The sequence below is a fragment of the Lissotriton vulgaris genome, chromosome 12 (genome assembly GCF_964263255.1).
Source record: "Lissotriton vulgaris chromosome 12, aLisVul1.2, whole genome shotgun sequence".
NCBI lineage: Eukaryota > Metazoa > Chordata > Amphibia > Caudata > Salamandridae > Lissotriton > Lissotriton vulgaris.
Genome location: NC_141700.1, coordinates 65,739,434 through 65,760,877, shown reverse-complemented (window position 1 = coordinate 65,760,877; position 21,444 = coordinate 65,739,434). Strand labels below are relative to the sequence as shown.

The 21,444-nt window shown below is 44.7% G+C and overlaps 1 protein-coding gene across 8 annotated transcripts in view; it reads left to right on the top strand.

Moving 5' to 3' along the window:
• Positions 1 to 21,444, top strand: part of TCF3 (transcription factor 3) — a 784,206-nt gene that overhangs the window by 700,295 nt on the left and 62,467 nt on the right. For all 8 annotated transcript variants that reach the window (XM_086947156.1, XM_086947154.1, XM_086947159.1 and 5 more), the window contains one exon: positions 11,723 to 11,964. In XM_086947156.1, the coding sequence (XP_086803282.1) occupies positions 11,723 to 11,964 (242 nt within the window). The remainder of the gene's footprint in view (positions 1 to 11,722; positions 11,965 to 21,444) is intronic.

Here is a 21,444-nt window from a genome sequence, read left to right as displayed (position 1 = left end):
AAATGAATAAGGAAGCGAAATAGGACAAAACGTACTTTAGCACCTGTTCGCAAGGTCTTCCTCTTACCACAGCCTCACCAAGACGGGAGAAACCGCTGCATAATCTAATGCACAGCATGTGAATCCAGAAAAGGATTCTCGCTGCAAAACAAAATGGTTACTTACCAGTAGGACTAGTTTTGCAGCTTGAAGAATTTACTGGATTCACATGCAACCCACCCATCCTCCCCTGCGAGGAATACAAACAGGTGGAAAAAAAAGGTTCGAGGCATGTGGGCTGCTGAATTCATATCTGTGCATAGATCGCCGCCTAGTGTTGGGTCTGGATGATTGCACTTTGTTGTCCTGGAAGAGTCTTCGAAGTATCACAAGATAGGTGGCTCCTCCCCTGGACTAGAGTGCGCATGGGCATCCTCTCCATCCTCAGATTGTTTTTCTCCGCCATTGGGTTCGGATGTACTTTCCTTTACTCAAAGTTCGGAATCGAAATAAACTTTTCTAAAAGGCCAAAAGGCCTTCGGACTTGTCATTGTCTCGATCGGTGCCGACAGCTTTATCTACAGTTTACTCACTCAGGACGTCGAATCGGGCCGCAGGCCTTCACGACGCCAAGAAGACCGGTCGTCGATGGAACGAAGTCCATTCAAAAGATGCCCTCTTTGTAATTCTAAATACCCGCCATAGATAAACACCCTGTATGTAACAAGTGTTTATCTCCAGAACATAATGAAACAGACTGGATAGCCTGTGCACAATTTCGATCCAAAAAGACACTTCGGGTTCGACGGGCCGCAAGGCAAATCATGCAGAAACTAGCACCGGAGCCCGAAAATATCTTCGACGATGAACAAGATCTCATTGAGGCCGAAGATTCAGATCAACAGTCGGATCAAGATTCAGACCATGACTCCAACTACTATGACGACGAAGACATCGTCGAGGTAGGAGACGACAAACAAGGGATCGGGGCCATTGAAGACGACTCCAGTGATGAAACGGGGCCAACTACATCGGGGCCAACCGTGAGTACAACGGCCCAAACATACACTTCTGTGGTTCCACAGGCTCGGGTCGAGGCATCCCCAGAAGGCCTTAGCCAAGATCTCGAAACACATTCTATAGCCCCGCGATACAGCTCGGCTAAGAATATTACAAAAGAGCCATCGATTCAACGTAACCCAAAGTTGTTGATATCTAAACCAAAAGTAATGGAACCAAAAACGAAACCGAAACTAATCGACAACACAGTCTTCGGACCTAACTACGTCGATCCATCGGAATCGATCCCAAAGAAAATGGTCGACAATACGGTCTTCGGACCGAACTATGTCGATCCATCGGAGTCAAACACATGGGTAGTCGCGCCAAAAGCCAGCGCACCTACATCCACTCTAAAACAAAAGGCCGTTGAACCAAAGAAATCGGCGTCGACAGTCGACAACACAAAAAAGGAACTCGATCCGAAAAAGGTTGTCGAACCGAAGCAGAGAGTCGACAAACCAATGGATGTGCAACAAAAACATATTGAGCCAATGAAAATTGACCCGAAGAAGAGCGTCAAGCCGAGACAGCAAAGCATCGGTCCGAAAACACCGGTTCCAAAGATGCTACAAAGTCACAAGGGGACTACCGACTTGACAAAAAATGTCGAAGCTATAAAAACATCGGCTTCAAAGAAGCTGGCACAACCTAAAAAGACTGTTGAAACACAGAAAACTCTCGGACCGATCAAATTTGGTCTACCAATTTCCTCTAAAACTAAGGCAGTCGACCTGAAAACCGGTATCGAGCCGAAACAAACTAAACAAAAGACATTGGCAAAACAAACAAGAACTACTGAGCAGGAGATCTTATATCAAGACCCCTCAACAGAAGAACAGTCAACACTTTACATTGACCCTAAATCTGGCAAAGTCACTCTCTACAAAAGAAAGATGAGACCAGAAACTGAAAGAGACTTCTGTCATCCCACTCAAAAAAAAAAAGGGACTGTGCAACCCCACCTATTCTATTTGAGCCTATAAAACAAACTATACCACACACATACTCATATACACCCACACACTCAGATGAAGAGGTGGATTAGGAGGATAATGAGGAATACAATTACACAGTAGACCCTGACCAAGACAGTCAAGCTCAACCATGGGCAGACCCAGTACATCCTGGTGATTCTCAGCCCATTCCAGATGCACCTGCATACCCTGCTAAGGCTTCTCCCACAGAGGATACAGCTTCTTTTAATGCACTTATAGATAGGGCAGCCCTCCATTACAATGTAGAGATGCATGCAGACCCCATTAAGGAGGATTTCCTCTTTGACACTTTTGCCACATCAGAAAGATCTGTCAAAACACTACCGATGTTAAAAGGGGTACTTAAACATGCAGGTGACATATTTAAAGAAACAACTAGGGCACGGGTCATTAACCCCAGAATAGAGAGGAAGTACAGTAGACCCCACATATATTAAGGGACAACTGCCTTTGGATTCCTTAGTGGTATCCAATGCACGTAAACGTGCAAACTCACAAACCACTGGAGAAGCTCCACCTCTTGACAAAGAATCAAAGATCTTGGAGGCCTCAGGAAAAAGGGTAGCTGCTCAAGCAGCTAATATATGGCGAATATCTAATACACAAGCCCTGTTAGCTAGGTACGACAGGGCACATTATGACACCCTAGAGACACTTATCCAACATTTACCTGAACCTTACAAGGAACCGGCTGAAGACCTAGTACAGGAGGGAAAGCTAATAACGAACGCCTCCATTAAATGTGCCCTAGACGTAGCAGTCACAGAGGCCAGATCAATTAACACCAGTGTTATGCTCAGGAGACATGCTTGGCTTCGCATCTCAGGTTTCAAAAACGAAGTCCAGTCTACTTTATTAAATCAGCCAGTAAATCCTGACTATATGTTTAGTCCAGCTGAATGAAAAAGGACACAAACAGCTAAGTCTATGGGAGCCTTACAATCCCAACAGCATAGAGGCTCCTTTCGTTGCTCCAATTAGAGGTGCTGCAAGAGGTAGCTCATCACAGCAAACCTCAGTCTACAAAGCAAATACGCAAACCACCTACAATAAAAACAATAGGGGTGGATACCGCGGCAATAACAACAAAGGCAGAGGACGCGGGAATAATACCACCAGATCCTCTACCAACACAAAACAGTGACTTCTTAGCGCTACCCCCAGACCATACAACACCAGTCGGACGATTACAGCAGTTCCTACCAGTCTGGCCAAACATCACTACAGACAAGTGGGTAAAACAAATTATCCAGGATGGCTATTGCCTAGACCTAACCTCCACACCACCCAACATACCACCAAGACACAGTCCTATGTCTGCAGAACACCTAAACTTATTGCAGCAAGAAGTCATCAGCATGCTGCAAAAGGGGGCCATAGAACTAGTACCATTAGAACATCAGGGTACAGGGGTATACTCACTATACTTACAGGGGTATACTTACAATACTTCCTCATCCCCAAAAAGGACGGGTCTCTCAGACCCATATTGGACCTCAGGCCCCTAAATCAATACATTTTATCAGAGCATTTCCATATGGTGACTCTACAACAAGTCTTACCACTGTTGCAACAAGGAGACTTCCTCGCAACTTTGGACCTCAAAGATGCATACTTCCATATACCAATACATCCTGCTCACAGGAAGTATCTACGGTTCACAATACAAAATCAACATTACCAATTCAAAGTCCTTCCATTTGGTGTAACAACAGCCCCCAAGGGTGTTCACAAAATGCCTAGCGACAGTAGCTGCACATTTAAGAAGACACCATATTCACGTCTATCCGTACCTGGACGACTATCTAATACAAGCAAAGTCAGCCCAGCAATGTGCCAGCCACATGTCAAAGACCATTCACCTCCTACACAGTCTAGGCTTCACGTTGAACTACCCAAAATCTCATCTCCAGCCATCCCATGTACAGCAGTACCTGGGCGCAACAATAAATACTCTGGAGGCAAAAGCATACCCAAACACTGCAAGGATAAACAGTATGCAACTGCTCATCCAAAAGTTCAAGCCCCAACCCTCGCTCTCTGCCCGAGTGTTTATGCAACTCATAGGCATGATGGCTTCGTGCATCTTCATAGTCCCTCACGCAAGACTGCACATGCGTCCGCTACAACAGTGCTTAGCACAGCAGTGGAACCAGGCTCAAGGACAACTAAAAGACCTAGTGTTGGTGACCAGTCATGCATACAACTCTCTGCATTGGTGGAATCCACAAAACCTTTGCAAGGGACGACTGTTCCAAGAGCCTGTACCACAGATAGTGTTGACAACATACGCATCCCTGACAGGATGGGGAGCCCATGTCCTTCAGTACACAGTGCAGGGCCTATGGACGACACAACAAAATAAAATGCACATCAACTTATTAGAGATGATGGCAATTTTTTTCTCAATGAAAGCATTCAAAGTACATTTATGCAAGAAAACTGTTGATCCGGACGGACAACATGACGGCAATGTACTACATACAGAAACAGGGAGGAACACACTCTCCACAGCTATCACATCTAGCCCAAAGCATGTGGAAGTGGGCCATTCAAAAACATTTTTCTCATGGCGTAACACCTCCCAGGCAAGGACAACCAAATAGCGGAACTGCTCAGCAGACACAGCCAACAGATGCACGAGTGGGAGATTCATCCCACAGTGCTACAACCGTACTTCCAACAGTGGGGTCAACCAGAGATAGACCTGTTCGCCACAAAAGAAAACGCAAAATGCCAGTACTTTGCCGCCAGGTTTCCACATCCGCAGTCGCAGCGCAATGTGATATGGATGAACTGGTCAGGCAAATTTGCGTACGCTTTTCCCCCAGCACCGTTAATACCGCTAGTGGCACGCAAACAACGCCAACACTCATTGACACTAATCCTGGTTGCTCCAACATGGTCGAGGCAACCATGGTACACAACTTTTCTAGAACTTTCCGTGGTGCCTCATCAAAGACTACGGCTAACACCCACTCTTCTCACTCAGAGCCATGGAGACATACAGGACCCAGATCCGCAACAACTGAACCTTGCAATCTGGCTCCTGAAATCTTAGAGTTTGGGTCCCTAAATTTACCTCCAGACTGTATGAACATTATCAAGGAGGCAAGAAAACCTACTACAAGAGCTTGTTACGCAGCTAAGTGGAAGCGTTTTGTCATTTATTGTGATAACAATAACATAAACCCACTAGATGCTTCAACGCAAAATACCATTTGCTACCTTTTGCACCTACATCGTTGCAATCTAGCTTATTCCTCTACAAGAATACACTTAGCTGCCATTGCAGCTTATCTTCAAAACAGGCAGCATCTTTCGCTGTTTAGAGTGCCAGCAATTAAAGTATTCATGGAGGGACTCAAACGAATAATCCCCCCAAAACACCCACCATCACCTGTCTGGAACCTAAACGTCGTTCTAACCAGACTAATGGAACCACCATTTGAACCGTTGCATTCATGTGAATTACAGTTCCTAACATGGAAGGTAGCTTTTCTTGTAGCGATTACTTCGCTTAGAAGAGTTAGTGAGCTGCAAGCCCTAACTATTCAAGAGCCATTTATCCAAATACATGCAAATTGGGTAGTTCTTAGAACAAACCCTAAATTTATGCCAAAAGTGGTATCCCATTTTCATATAAATCAAACAATAGAAATGCCAGTGTTCTTTCCAAATCCACAGTCAGTACCTGAAAGGGCTCCACACACACTAGATGTCAAAAGAGCTCTTCTATACTACATTGATAGAACTAAGGATTTTAGGAAAACTAAACAGTTGTTTGTTGCCTTTTCACCACAACACAAAGGCAACCCCATTTCAAAATCTGGGTTAGCCAGATGGATAGTTAAGTGCATTCAGATATGTTACCTTAAAGCAAAACGCACTTTAACAGTTCCCCCAAGAGCGCATTCCCCACGCAAACTAGGGGCATCCATGGCTTTCCTAGGAAACATTCCTCTAGAGGAAATATGTAAAGCAGCCACATGGACCACCATACATACTTTCACAAAACACTATTGTGTTGATGTACATTCCAAACAGCAAACTGCTGTAGGACAGGCTGTTCTAAAAACTCTATTTCAGACTGCTGCAGCTGGCACAGGTAGCCACTGCTAGGGGGAGAAACTGCTATACATTCTATGCACAGATATGAATTCAGCAGCCCACATGCCTCGAACGAAATATGCTACTTACCAGTATGCATCTGTTCTTGGCATGTAGGGCTGCTGACATTCATATGCAATTGACAAACAGGGTTTTCAGAAAACTAATAATACATGCACAGAGGCGACTGGTTCAATGAGCCACACCAAATTTATGAACAAATTATGCTAGACACCATTTTTTGCTGCATACCATTTGCAACATGCAATAGGATAACAGATCATCAGACTACAAGTACTAATACGCGCACAAGTGCAGCGTTACCTACTGAGCGTCTACAAACTATAAGGTTGCAATAGTAGGTTACTTTTGTCGATTAATCCTCTCATACCAAAATAACACATCACCCAGATACACTGTGTCAAAGACGAATGCAGTTTATCACACACCCATAAAGACATGGACTAGGCTTATCTGTACACAAGTACATAGGGCCATATGCATATCCCTTTCAAAATTGTGCCTCAATAGGCAGGGTGATACTACATATGGGTTTATAGCTATTCTACACCCAACAAGCAAGTATGTTGCTATTACAGGTCAAATATTGGGATATATCCCCAAATATAAACCCAAAATAAAGAAAAAGATGATCACAGGATAGTTATACATATTTAAATACAGATATATATGCAAATTACCAGTGATACACATCGCAATACGCCTATTGTAAATGCAGGAGCCAATCACCGTTTAATCCTAAAGAGCACATAGATTGTCTCTTTATGAAGCAAGTCACACAACATATGGAACACATACCAAATTTTCTCCCCTATTCACCAATCATATGCTTCACAACTCTGTGGGCACTGGGTAAAATTCTTCGCACCCCTTTCTTTTCAAAAAGAAAAGGGGGCTGCACATAAAACAATATACACAATTTTACTCACACCCAGGATACTGCTAATAAGGAATTAAGTCTCAAACACTAAGACTTACAAACCCCAAGATACAAGTACATATCTTCAGACGCTACACAGCATCTTTTTCGCCAGCACAGCATGTCCTCGCAACACAACATTGTGTGCCCAACGACAAAGGTGAATCTGCTTCAGTCACAAGGGACTGACCGCCACCATACAGTTGAGCATAGCACTACCAACCAATAATATCAACAAAATAAAATTAAATAAATATTCTGAGACAGCTTCACCGAAAAGACTGATCTCACACACATTATGGGCATGGCGAACCCAAAAGGTGAGAATCAGCTCCTGCAACGGACACTGATCTTGACACCATAAGGGAGCCAGCAACTCTTCAAGGGGAGTTGACCCAACTTCCAAATCTAGCACATAAGGCCAGCAACTTGGGTTTACCGCGACCTTTCTGGACACCTTAATGGAGATGGCAACTCTTCTATAGGAGTTGACTGCGACTTCCAAAGGCACATAAAACACCTATACACAGTAAAATTAAAATAATCAGCACCTTAAACCATGCATAGACATATTATATAGCAAAGCAGGTTGACTGGGACAAGGATAGGGCCCATACCTCACATCTGGTCCACCACATAGGGCATCCTACTCAACAGAATGTATTCCTGACAATGCAAAAGAACACAGCCCCTGACAAGGTTGGTTTTCTGTTACATCAGCTATTAACCTGCATAAAGGCAGTATACAAGCAAAACGAGGTGCAATTTTTTCAGGCTTCTTTACTAAGTTATAAAGAGTGCACAAAATCTGCACACAGCACACTCAAATGTTACTGTATCTCTCCTTTGTACTTTATCACAGGAGAGATCAATACCTCTAATAGCCGGCATTAGCCTACTAAAAGATGGGAGCACATTCACAAATAGTCTGTCAAAGGCCCACTGTGCTGAGTACACATTAAGGGCCGTAACCCAGATTCAGACCCATGGATCGACAGGCCGGTAGGGCTGGGGTGTCCCAAGGTTGCTGTCCGCAGGATTCGCCGGGATTAAGCGGGAGCAGGTTCCAGGATCGACAGGCTGATGGGGCTGGGGCCAAGTCAGTTGTTGTCGTCCTGTTAGCAGCTACACGGCGGGTCTTCTTCTCGATCTTCTTTCTTCTTTTCGTATCGGGATCTGAGGAAGGAAGGTTCAGGGAGCCCCTAAATACTGCATTTAGGGGCATTACAGGAAGGGCAAGGACAGGGACCAATGGGGCCCTGGCCTGGTGTGAGTACACCCCCTTGCCTGCTCCTATCCTGTGGGAGGGGGGCATGAGCCTAGCTGTGATTGGGCAGGGCTCCCCATCTTCAAGATGGCCGGAGCCCGGGATCGTGCTTCACCTCGTCTCCCCCACCTGAGGGGTGGGGTTGGCACAGGCTGGCACACCCCCCTTCCTGATGTAGTTTTTCCCACCCGTCTTCCCGCCAGAGTGGGGGGCAGGACTGGTGGGGGCTGGTTGCTGGGTCCAGCAAATGGTCTGGAGAAGCTCACAGAGGCGGCATGCCTTTGAAGCTTCCCCATGCCCATCCTGGGGGAGGAGACCTAGCACCTCACCCAGGATGTACATTGTTGCAGGCCCAGGAGAGCTGGGGCTCTCCTACCCAGGGGTCCAGCAACATGTCTGTTGTGTGGCAGCTTCTGCAGCCACTCAGCCAGACGTGGATTGTAAGTTAGGTTTTCAGGGGGCATCTCTAAGATGCCCTCTGGTGCATTTTACATTAAATCTCACACTGGCATCAGTGCGGTTTTAATGTGCCGGGAAGTTTGGTACCAAACTTGTCAGTCTTCAGTGTAGCCATTATGGTACTGTGGATTTGTAAAGACAACCTCCCAGCACCATATACTCTTAATGGCATCACTGCACTTACAGTGCCCAGGAATGGCCCTGGGTACTGTAGGGGCACAGGGCCATGCACCTAGGCCCACACCACTGGCATAAAGCACCCAGCTAGAGGGGTGACTGGTGTATGCCAGGGCAGTGGGTTTGTGGGCATGGCATACAGGGATGTGTGCCATGTTGACTCTTTGTTTAGTTCTGTACCTAGGCACTCACCCTGCCAAAGGCAGTTTGTGGGTACCCAGGTACAGGGCCCCTAAGGGTGGCACAATAAGAGCTGCAGCCCTTATCTAGTTGCCATGCCCTGGGTACCTAGGATACCATTTACTAGGGGCTGATAGGTGGCCAGAGATGCCGATTGTTTCAACAGTTTTTAGGGAAGGAAATCAGGCCCTGGGTACCTGGTTGGCAGGAGCCCAGGACACTCGTAGTCAGAGCACATCAGCAATTCAGAAAAAAAGTGGGGGCATACCAAGGCAAGAAAGATGGCACTTTCTCACAGTATGTCAATCTTTCACATGTCAATCTTGATCTCTCATGAGTGTTTGTTCAGATTCTCAGTGTGGGATTGCCTAAAATCTAAATCCAGCTGGTTGATCTTCAGTGTCAGGTTAGCTTCCATAAAAAGGTCTCTCCGGACTATAAGTCAGCGCCTTAGGATAATGTGGAGCACAGTAGACACAGCTTCCTGAATGAAGACTCAGAGGTCCAAAGTATCAGATCAGGTTTTAATGAGTGTCACTGGTACAGAATGCAAGCATTGCAACTCTCTCCCACTGTGCACAAACTGCTCTATTTGCATTTGAAGGACACCTTTTTAGCACTCTCCAACCTCCTTGTAAGTCTGACTTTGGTTCCAGGTTGTGTAGTTGACAGTGAAACCTTTATTAGGAAATGCAACAAATCTGCAAATGTTGTAAAGTTTGTTCTAGGTCTGTTATTTTAATGTTCTTTTCGTATGCGAAATATATATCTTGGCACAAGGAGCATGTGTTTCAGCCGGCTCTATTTTTGTCGGAGTTATCGTCACCTATTGAGGAAGGCAAGTGAGTGTATTAACGATCTGGCTAGGTTTGACCAGGCACATCTGACAATTGACATGGTAACGTTGCAGTATTTGGAAAATCAACGCTGTTTTGTTGACCTAGTGCTGGGCAGAGGTACATTGTGTGAATTTGAAATTATAGCAGTTGACACTCTGAATAATCATTCAAACAATTGTGATAATAAAAAGTGGTAAACATCACAGATTGCCTTCACACATGCTTGAGTCTAGATTTTACTTCTATCCACACTAGTGCATTCAGAACAACATAGACCTCACCAAGTGTTAGGAAGAAGTTGTGGCCTGTATCCTACTTATCATTATTGCTTACAGGAATAGTTGATCCACCAGACATCCCTACAGTAGATTTTGTGCTGCGTTTAGGGTAGCAGTCACATAGCTATGCAGAGTTGGTTAGATTCAATCCCTGTGCGCTCATGGCCTCTAAAATATGTTCAATGAAAAGTAACGCCATTATTTCGGTGCATCCTAAAGTATCAGACTTTCATGTTAATCAGTCTATATCCCTACCAACCTTTCTCGAGTCAGTTCCCTTAACTGGAAAGATCTCAGCAGCAGATGTTGGAGAGTTCTCAAATTCTACCTAGACAGGGCAAAGAGTAAACATTTGTTAGCTGTGGGCCTGTTTGTATGGGTTTATCCATTTCAAAGAAACCTGTTTTTAGATGGACTGTCTGTTCTATTTTTCTTAGTTACATTACTCAACTAACTATGCAATGTAGTAATGTCTGAGTTATGTCTGCCATCTTGCTAAGCTCGGACCCACAGGAGTTTGGAAATACAGTCCCTCCAAACCCTGTCCACAAGGCTAAACCCGATAATGACTGTACTGCTGGTGCCTCATCAGGAGGGCTTTTCGTGCAGCACTGTACATGACCTGTAGACTGCAACGTTGGCGTAGAATGGGTAGTGTCAGCGAGAGTACAAATTGATGCCTATCATGCACCCCAACTCTTTCCCCTCGACTTTTGTTTCCTAAATCTGATATTCCTGTGACAGTGCTTTCCTGGTCAACCTCCCTGCCCCATACCCATTCTAAGCCATCCACGTCCTCTGTTTTGATAGCACTGCACTAAAACCGAGGAAGATGCCAGCAATATTCTGATGTGGACGAATTTCTCCTTGCTGGATTACTCTACCACCCGACTTTCTGTTTTTGACAGTCTTTGTGGGGGGTAGAGGGGGATGAAATTGACAGCTGAGGCTGGATTGCTTTTGATTCTGCAAGTGTGTGTACCTTGAATGACTGTCCCCTTAATCTCCTAAGTTTTAACAGGTAAATATAAACCATATAAGATAAAGACAAAAATCATTTTAATCACGGCTCTTATACTTTTGCATGATTCAAGAGATGCTGTTACCTTCCCACAGTTATAAGTTCCAGCTCCCCGTGGTAAGTACACCATACTTTTAGGCTGATATGTTTAGTTGCATTCTTGACAATCTGTTATCTGTCCTTTTCGTTGCAAAAGATATTGAATGCAGGCCATGCCCATTGTCATTTTAGGGATGGTATTGATAAGGTGGTTGACTATTGGCTAGGGGTTAACTTTTAACTCAGATTTTGCCTACCCGTCCAGGTAGAGAGTTGTATTAAAATGCTGTTTGTCTCTGATTGAAATGTTTAATCTGAAGGTGCTTAAAAGTGCATGCCAGGAAATGTCCCTCTCATTCTTGTTTCAACCCATTAGTCAAGACGAGGATGAGGACGAGGACGATAATCTTCCCCCAGAGCAAAAAGCAGAGCGAGAGAAAGAGAGGAGGGTTGCCAATAATGCACGGGAACGGCTTCGGGTCCGGGACATCAATGAGGCATTCAAAGAGCTCGGACGCATGTGCCAACTGCATCTTAACAGCGAAAAGCCACAGACCAAACTGCTAATACTACATCAAGCTGTATCGGTCATACTAAACCTGGAGCAACAAGTAAGAGGTCAGTGAGGGGAATTAAATAGTGATATCATTTTTTGGGTGTGAGGCATCTATACTGTTAAACCCACAGGAGTCAAGCACTATATATTCTAATCTTCCATCATTTCTTTAAAATGCAACTTTTTTGCTCGTCCCATATTGATTCTGTCTGTGATTGATCTGACGTTATTGGCTTGCTACATATGTCCTCACACAACTTTATAGATTACATTATTTAGTATTGTGAAGCGGCTCTACTTCTAATATTGAAGGGACACAATGCATTTATATTGCCTATATTGTACAACTCCGATGCCAAGATATTTAGTGGAGATGTTTTGTGCTGAAAGAAGCAGGTAGCTGATTTTTGGAGACTGGATCATAATGGGTTACATTTTCAGCTTGCCCCATTTTATGGCTGTGTAGCATTTAAGCTGTGATTAATTTATTTTCAGTTGTACCTGCATTGGCAATGAAAACCTGACTTGGGTGTATGGCTGGCTTGATATTTAGTATGTTCTCAGCATTGTTGTGAAAACCTTATCCTTTTGTCTGGGATAGTTGAAGATACTTGCTTAAAATATGCTTACGCTTATGTTAGTGCCATTCAAAGCAGAACATTTTCATGAAATACCATTATCTAACCCACCTTAGCAGCTAATACCCAACAGGTTCATTGTGATACCTGCCTCATGAGGAATCCTGACCAAGAGTTCAGTTTCCTTCCAGTTGTATGAGCTTAAGATGAGTCTTAGTATAAGGATATTCAGTGACTGCCTACTGTAGTGCAAGTTTCACATACACAACTGGAGAACCCACAGCAAGGCATGGAGATTGCAGGCTTTAATTGTGTGAAATGCACTTCTGCTGCAACCTGTTTGCAGTGCACATCTTTTACAAGGAGACAGCAAGTTAAATTGCCTTCAAACCCAAACTATATCCAGTAAGGAGATGGTTTTAGCGGCACTCCCCACAGCGCTTTCTGTATTGTCTCATCTTGCACTGAATATCCTTGAAAGTCTTGAATATCCATTTGCCATATAAGACATTTTTTTCCCTAAATGTTTTTATTTACTCTGTTATTTCTTGAACCCTTATGGCTGTGAAAACGCTTGCTTTTTTCAGAGACTATATGGCTTTTCTAGCATGACTGACACACCAACATGTCAAAGAAGAACAAACATCTGAATGATCCTCATCTGGTCTTTATTTACTGTCTCAGAGTGTTGGACTAAATAAAAAAAATCTGACCTATGTAAAACTTTTCATCCCCAAAAATACTCTGATAGTGAGAGCAGTCTCTTGTTTCTTCACATTGGAATAGTTGAAGATGTCCTTGTAAACAAGTCACACAGGCGCTTTAGAATAAGGCCAGTTCAGACAGTCACTATCATTCCCTCCCCACCATTAAAAACGCAACACCCACAAAATCAGATATTGTAAGAACCATCTTCCTATCAGGAGGGTGTAAAAGACCAGGAGGAGAAAGATTTATCTGAGCAGGGGCACTTTTTAAGTAAAGCAAAGCCCCAGAGTGCAGGAGTTTCTCTTAAACATCCATTTTTTTCTCATTGCAACAAGTCTGAGGAGGCAAGGTGTTTTAGATGACTGTTGCATCAGCAAAGAGGCCAAATATATTGCACTTTACAAATATACCAGAACATGACATAGGATGCTAGATCTGGTCCTTTGCATGACCACGAACATGACATAGGATGCTAGATCTGGTCCTTTGCACGACCACCTATGAACCAAGTTCTGGTGGATTTCTTAACATTTTAAAGGAAATTGTTGAAGCTTATCACACAAGGTTTCCACAAACTCCATCTGCGATTTCAGTATCACTTCCTTTTGTGCCACTTGTTTAATCTGACTGTTCCTCTAGTTCCTGCTCCTGGAGCTCACCAATAATATCCACTCACGGGTCATCTCCTGATAGTACCATCCCTCCTTTTTTGTCAGCAAAGTTATGATGCAGATGATGACAGCACTTTGCAGTAGCAACACCAGAGTATCAGACTGCTTCCCATGCAGAATGTATCCAAGTACCCGCAGGTGATGTAGCTTCTTACTGCATACTAAATGTCATAATCGGATGACAGTCAGATTTATTTGCCCTTTTGAAAGGCTACAGCTAAATTTGAACTGCTACTTCATTCACTGATAAACGATGCAAAACAGAGAAAAGAAATACAAGGCGCTAATTAGTCTGTCAGCATTTTAATTTAAGGCCATACTTTCTCCAGATGGGCTGAGTAGGTCCCACATCCTACTTCTACAATCAATGTTCTTCCTCATAGGGAATGCACCAAGCACTACACGGTATCAACTGACATACCTGAACAGATGGCGTTTTAAAGAGGACTGGAAGAAGCTGCTGACAGCTGCAAAGTATTGTCTTGTGGCAGACCTTTTTATGTTTTTTTAATTGAGGCATTCCACCCTTAATAGGCTAAATAGTTTTTCTGATATTCTTACTGCATGTTCTTCTCCTTTAGAGTATAACCCGGTGCAAGGCTAGATGCAAAGATTTTTGTAGCAGTGCTTCCTTCCTTAGGTAGGAGGCACCTTGTATGGTAGATCTGTAGCACCCCAGAAGAGCCACGCCTGCACGCTGATGTTCGTTCCTTTCTTTCAAAGCCTTTCTAAGTGGATCGGAACTCTGCTCCTAACTTTATTGGTCCAAAGCCTTTTACGTTTCTACAACAGCTGGCAAGGAAGTGAAATCCCGAGCTTTTCTCCAAATTCCGCCTCCACACCCAAAGCTCAGATAGCCAAGGTAAATTTTTGGAACCACAGAAAATGAGATGCCAGTTTGTGGTGAAAAGTTATTCTATGTTTCGCACCAGAATAAGAGTCTGTGGGAACTGATGCAAGGCTTTTTCCAGGAATGAACGGCTGACGTGGACCCACCCACACCGCCGCTGTGCTTCCTGTTTCCTCATTCTGTGTAAACATGCCCACGCGAACAGAAACGCCATCATCGCCGTTCCCTCGCTAGATGCCGGAGCCGAGCCGAGCCGAGTTCTGGAAATTATTGAGAGAGTTTCAATGGGGTCTTTCGGAGTATTTCTGCTGTCCGTCTGCTATCCTCGGAGGTAAAGGCTGAGCGCTATGTGAATTTGCTCGGTGCTCCGCCCTGCCCTGTTTACTGACACACGAAGCTAATGGAGTGACTGAAGTGCCGGAAGCGTCCGCAACGCTGCTGTTTTCTGCTCGGCGCCCTGCCATATGGAGTGACTAAAGTGCCTGAAATACTGCTGGCGCCACAGATGCCGCTAGCGCCTGCACTTACGAAGGCAAATTACCGGGAAACCGGGGGCACTGGTCGTTGGACGCTGATTGCTGGACGTTGGGCGCTGGTTCGGACGCTGGTCTGCTTGCGAGGTAAGGCGCACTGGGTTTTTATCCAGTTCGCGCTCGCTGTTCTTGTATTGTGCCCTCCTCTGCAACTCCTCACCGATGCGTTGATTGATAAGCTGGTTGCAAAGCTCTGAAAACTGCGAAGGGGTAAAGCAACGCTGCTGTCCCTGCTTGGCGCTGGTTCGGGCGCTGGTCTGCTGGTCTGCTTGCGAGGTAAGGCGCGCTGGATTTTACCCAGTTTGCGCTCGCTTTGCTGTACCGCTCCCTTCTTTGTGACTCCTCACCGGTGCACTGACTGTGAATCTGATTGCGATTGCAAAGCTCTGAAAAACTGTGAAGGGGCAAAGCTGACTTTCCCTCCTCATACTCCATGAACCTTGCTCTACTCTACGCTCCTCGCTTTCTTACTTAGTAGCGATCTGAAAAGCTGTGAAATTTTCCAGAGCATAGCCCAGTTTATCTATAAGCCCACGTTTCAGATGGCGGCAAGAGTGAGGGGCGAACAGTCCAAGCCAGAGCTGGGGAAGGAGGTTAAGCTCCCTATTCCGATCAGATCTCCATCAACCACAAAAGGAGAGGGAAATAATAAAAGGAAAAATCAACAAAAGGAAGCCCTGAAACAGAAGGCAATGGAATCTACTGACACATACAGAAAAAATAAGTATAATGTGTTAAGGAAACAGGTTGAGGAAGATAATGACGACAACAAGGAAAATGATCAAGAGTAGGGTGAAGAAGATGAAGATGGAGAGAGCCTGACCTTGTCTGAAAGATCTGCAGAAGTGAGCAGAAACGGTGACGGCTGCTAATATGTCCCCTACTACTTGCCCTGAGAGCCGATCTACCCCCAAACAATACCCTCTCTTTTCAAAACCCCTTCTACAGCAGGGACAATCGTCAAGCACTCCTACACGCGGGGGGGTTAAAGCAGGGGAGTACAAGTGTCATTTTACAACATGATGACTCCAACACTGGAGGGAAAGTAAGTAGGCCCACAACGCAAAAGACACCGACAAGGCTAGAAGACGCTGCATTACCCACACCAACGGTTTCAACTGCGATCTCTTCCAATACTCCCCTTCCCTCCCACCCTCTGCTGCCATCGGCTATAAGCCCAAGCCCAGGCCCAAGCAACAAGCAAACCACGATAGTTCCAAGTTAAGCCCTAAGCCTAGAAGCCTCCCTGATCTCCCAAGATGACGGCTTGCTTGCTCTTCCGAGTGCTACAAAAGCAAACACGATGGAAGATATCCTAGTTACTATCCTCCAGGAACTAAGAGACTTTAAATCCTCTCAGGCTCAGGAAATTTCACTCTTACGCAGCAGGCTTACGAAGATGGAGGAGTGCCTTGGCAATATTCCTTTGAGGGTCTCTGAAGCCGAAGTCTGGATATCTTCTCTAGAGGACTCTTTAACTACAATTCAGAAAAATCTCGCGGAGGCTAATAGAGAGAAATCCCACTTAGAGGAAAAGCTCCAGGACCTTGAGAATTATAATAGATCTAATCTACGACTTGTAGGCATACCAGAGGGCCTCGAAGATAAGGATGTAGTCAGGTGGACAGATTCTTTATTGAAAAAAGCTATCCCTGAGCTGCAAGGTGACCTGACTATTACAAGGGCGCACAGAGTCCCTGCACATAAACCTAATAATTTGAAATACCCCCCGTACAATCCTGCTCAACTTTTCAGACTTTATGGTAAAAGAAAAAATTCTAAATACCGCATTTTCTAAAAGAACTTCGGTAGCATCTGCTCACAGACGCAGGGACTTTGTGAAGCTCATCGACTCCTTTAAGAGCAAGGGAGCCCAAGCCATGATAGTGCAGCAATCGAAACTCAGTCTTGGCTAAAGGAAAAATTTGTATATTCTCGGTCCTACACGAAGCCCAGACATTCCTCGACGGCCTTGGGGGATAATTAAATAAGCTGTTAAATTTTGCTGAATTTACTATCACCTTACGGCAGACACTTGATGGAAACAGGAAGCACACAAGGATGCAATGAGATGGCATCCAAAAAGAAGATACACCAGAGATGGACGGAAGTGGGACACTGGGGTCTCCGTCCACTCAAGGGGGGAGGGAAGAGGGGTGAAGGGGGAAAAAGAGTTCAAATGCAAAAAATATATTTCTCACACTCACATTCTCATGACTACGGTACGAGCAATGTTATTCTTCTATTTCCTTTTTTTCTTTTCTCTTTCTTTCTTTTTTTATCTTGCACAACATAATATCTTGCACTTGCCACTTTAGCTCACGTGTATTATGATAAGATGACAAGTTTTTAGGTCTCGTGGCGTAACAGCGCGTTAGCGCTGTGTCCGCCAGGAGATCTTTTGTTACTGAGTCTGCTTCCCAGGAGACAGCACCTGGCCGCGCGCATCTCGCAAAAGGCGATCGGCGCAGGCCACGCGCGCGCCAACGCGCTCGCCGTGGCTGTCTCCTGGGAAGCGCAAACATACACAGGCACACCTCCCCCTGCACGCATGCGCACACAGAGACACACACGAGCACACCTACACGCACACACACACACATACAGAGACCCCTCGCCGCCGCATACATACATACAAGCGCCCCCCCAAACCCCCAAACCCCACTTACCGCCATTCTACACTTCTGCAGCCTCCGCGGGGCTCTCCCTTGGGCATGGGAGCCCCGCGTCACCAGCACTGCTTCTCTCCGTGGGCGCGTGCGCCGGCTTCCGAAGACGGAAGTCCCGCCCCACGGAAGTCCCGCCCCACGCAAGGTTTCGGTTCGTTTAAGCTCGGGACAAGAAAGGACACTTGTTGAAAAATAGGTTGTGCCCGAGTGTTAGAATTAAGATGCCACTATTTTATTGGTGGTGAATTATCATTAAAAGTAAAATTATACCAGCATGCACGTGTCTGCTTTAACGCTGTCCAAGCGTATACATGTCCAAATATAAATTCATAAATGTACCGGAAATGAAAAAACATGTCAGTGCACTGTACCAAGGACTATAAAAAATGCGTCCGTACTTGTCCTCCGCCTCCCAAAGAATGTGATTGAGTAGGCCCGAAAGAATAAGTTTGCAGAGTCATAGATAGGAGACATTGATACGCCCCTAAGAGAAACGCATTCTGCAACATGCCTGTAGGTGTCAGTGTTGGGCTGTGTTTGATATCAGAGGATCTCACGAAGCCTGGGAAATTCAGCTCTTGGTAGGTAATTCACACCCCCCTCGATAAAAAGTGCCAACTTGACCAGAGCTGGACTGTAAAATATTAAACTGCACGCGAAGCAGTCTATACCGCATGTGTACCGGTCCACTAATGACAGCTGGTTTAAATAGGAATTAAAATGGCGCTCGACGCACTGACCTTTCAATATGACTTTCAAGTTGCCAGCTGTACAAGGCGCCTAACCTCTCAAGTATGTCCCAATTCTTGGCGCTGTTTGGCTATATATTTATTATCTTTGCGTTTTGACTTTTATTTATTCATTTATTTATTTATTCAAAGTTTTATATAGCGCGAACAAGATCCTTACAGATATCAGAGCGCTTCACAATGACATGGTAGGGGCAGTAGGAATGAACAGAGGTTATGGGAGCAATGTAGTAGTCACTAACATGAAAGGATAATAATAACATACATAAAACATATCAATATACAGTCAGGTAAACAGGTAGTATAAGACGGCACAAGTCATTGATCCCACTACAGAGGTGTTCAGGTACACTTTGGGTGTGTGGAAGGCTTATACCAGTGTTTTAGTATAGAGAGAGCACTGAGTGGGGGCAACCGGGAGGGTGAATCAGTGACCCAACGTGTATCATATATTGTAAGAAAGTAGCGTAGTAGTGTCTCCATCAAGTAGAGGTATAGTGCCAAAGGACAAGGTGAGTATTGACACAAGGCAATGCAGAGTCTCTGATCCAGCACCTATAAGGTTCAGGAGATCTTGGCCAGAAGGATGGTTTTCACCTCTTTCTTGAAGAGTGCAGTGGAGGAGATACGCCTGGTTTCAGGAGGGAGCGCATTCCAGATCCTGGGTGCCATTCCTGAGAAGGAGCGCTTATAAGTTTTCTCTTTCCGGAATCTACGGGGTTTCAGGAGTAGATTTTTTGAGCTTCTATTGGATCTCGAACCTCCTGATATAGACAACTTTTGAGCGAGGTAGTTGGGTGCATTGTGGTGCACGGCCGTGTGTGTCATAACTGCAATTTTTAGTTGTATTCTGGCTTCAAAAAGCAGCCATTTTAGGGACTTTAAGTCTGGGGAAATATGCGAATGTTTTCTTGAGCCAGTAATGAGTCTTGCGGCAGCGTTCAGGGAGGCTCTTAAGGGTGCTGTTGTGGATAGCGGGAGTCCGCTGAGGGCCACAATTCCGTAGTCTATTCGAGGGATGACTAACGCTTGTACAGCAGTTTGGAAGTCTTCAGTAGGGAGGAAGGGTTTAATTTTCCTCAGTGTGTTGATTTGGAAATTAGCTGCTTTTGTGGCTTTGCTGACGTGCTGCTGCATGTTGAGCTTGGCGTCTAGTGTGATGCCTAGGGATTTCGCCGAGTCCACGATGGTGGGTTGGACATTGAGTGCTGTTAGGTTGTTGAGCCATGTTTGGGTGGTGGAAATTTTCGCCGGGGTGAGATGAGAAGGAACTCAGTTTTCAGAGCATTTAGTTTGAGGTGATTATCGGCTAGCCAAGATTGAGTGTTAATAAGCGTGGAATTCAGATGTTTGATATCTTCCGGAGATTGAAGCTTTAGGTACAGTTGTGTGTCGTCGGCGTACATATGGAATTGGACATTAGAAGCTTGGAGCAAGGTGGCGAGCGGTTCCATGACGAGGTTGAATAATGTGGGGGAGAGGGAGGATCCTTGTGGAACACCTAGATCGGCAGGCACAGGTGAAGATAGCACATTGTCGATCTTGAACTTCTGAGACCGGTTGTGAAGGAAGGACGAAAACCATTTGAGAACCGTTCCCGATAGACCCATTCTAGTGCTTAGCAGCTCCAGCAAGTTCTCATGTTTGACCGTGTCATACATGCATTGGTTTTGTTTTCAGATGTGTTGCCTTGAGGTCGAATGCCCAATAACAGCCTAGCTCCGTGTACACGACCCTGGGGCAGCTAGTTGTGTTGATAAATGCACTTTAAAACTTGCCTCAGATACATGAGGGTGATTCGGAACACCTAGGATTCGAGTCCTTAACTGGCTCCTAAAATTGTCAGCCATTTTAGCGATGTTTGTTCTGACTATAGTATTTTCTTCGTGCCTGTTTTGGGGAGGTGTATGCTCTGGGGGACATGTCATTGGTTTCCCTCTTGCACCTGCCACACTATTGTGGTATGTAGTGATTTTGTAAAGCAGTTTAGACCCAAACTTGAATAAAATTCCACTTAATTACGAACTATCGCCAAAATAGTTTTATCAGATACCGATTGTCTTTTAGTGATCATTTTAGTATATTTGCTTACTGTTTTTTTTATGTAACGCTTCTTATCACATTTTTGATTTGCTAAGATCTGTGAACAAAGGCCGTTAATATTATCACATTTACCGCACTCCGAAGGATGTTTGCGAGGATTTGAATTTGGGATCCGCATATCACCTCCGATGTCGGTGGTGAGCGTTTAACTCGTAAAAAAGAGGGCTACGTATAGCAATATATATATAGTAAGCTCATCTAACCCAACCACATGAACATAAAGTATAAAACAAAAAGAACGTACTTCACCCTCCTTTCTCTCCACTACAACTTGCTGCCCCACCCACTTCACCCTTCCACCGACTCAATTACAATAACTTTTATTCAAGTATTAATTATTTAACAAAATTAAAAGCCATTGTTATTTGTAATATCAATACATATAAGTCGCATAAATACAACACATATTGCATTACAAATGCTATAGGTGTTATATTTGCAAAAGCTATAACTATTGGCATTGTCATACACAATGCCAATACCTCAAACTTTAATGCTGCGAGACCTATTGCATTGTAAATGCTTGCTATAAGTATACTTGCCTATTTTGCACTAGGGGGGACTCTATCCTTCAAGTTTGCGCTGCTATTTGTACAATCTTGCTGCTCAATCGCATATTTGCACAGAGAATGTCAGTGTTTCTTCCATCTGATGATATTATATATTTATGCTGTCTATTTT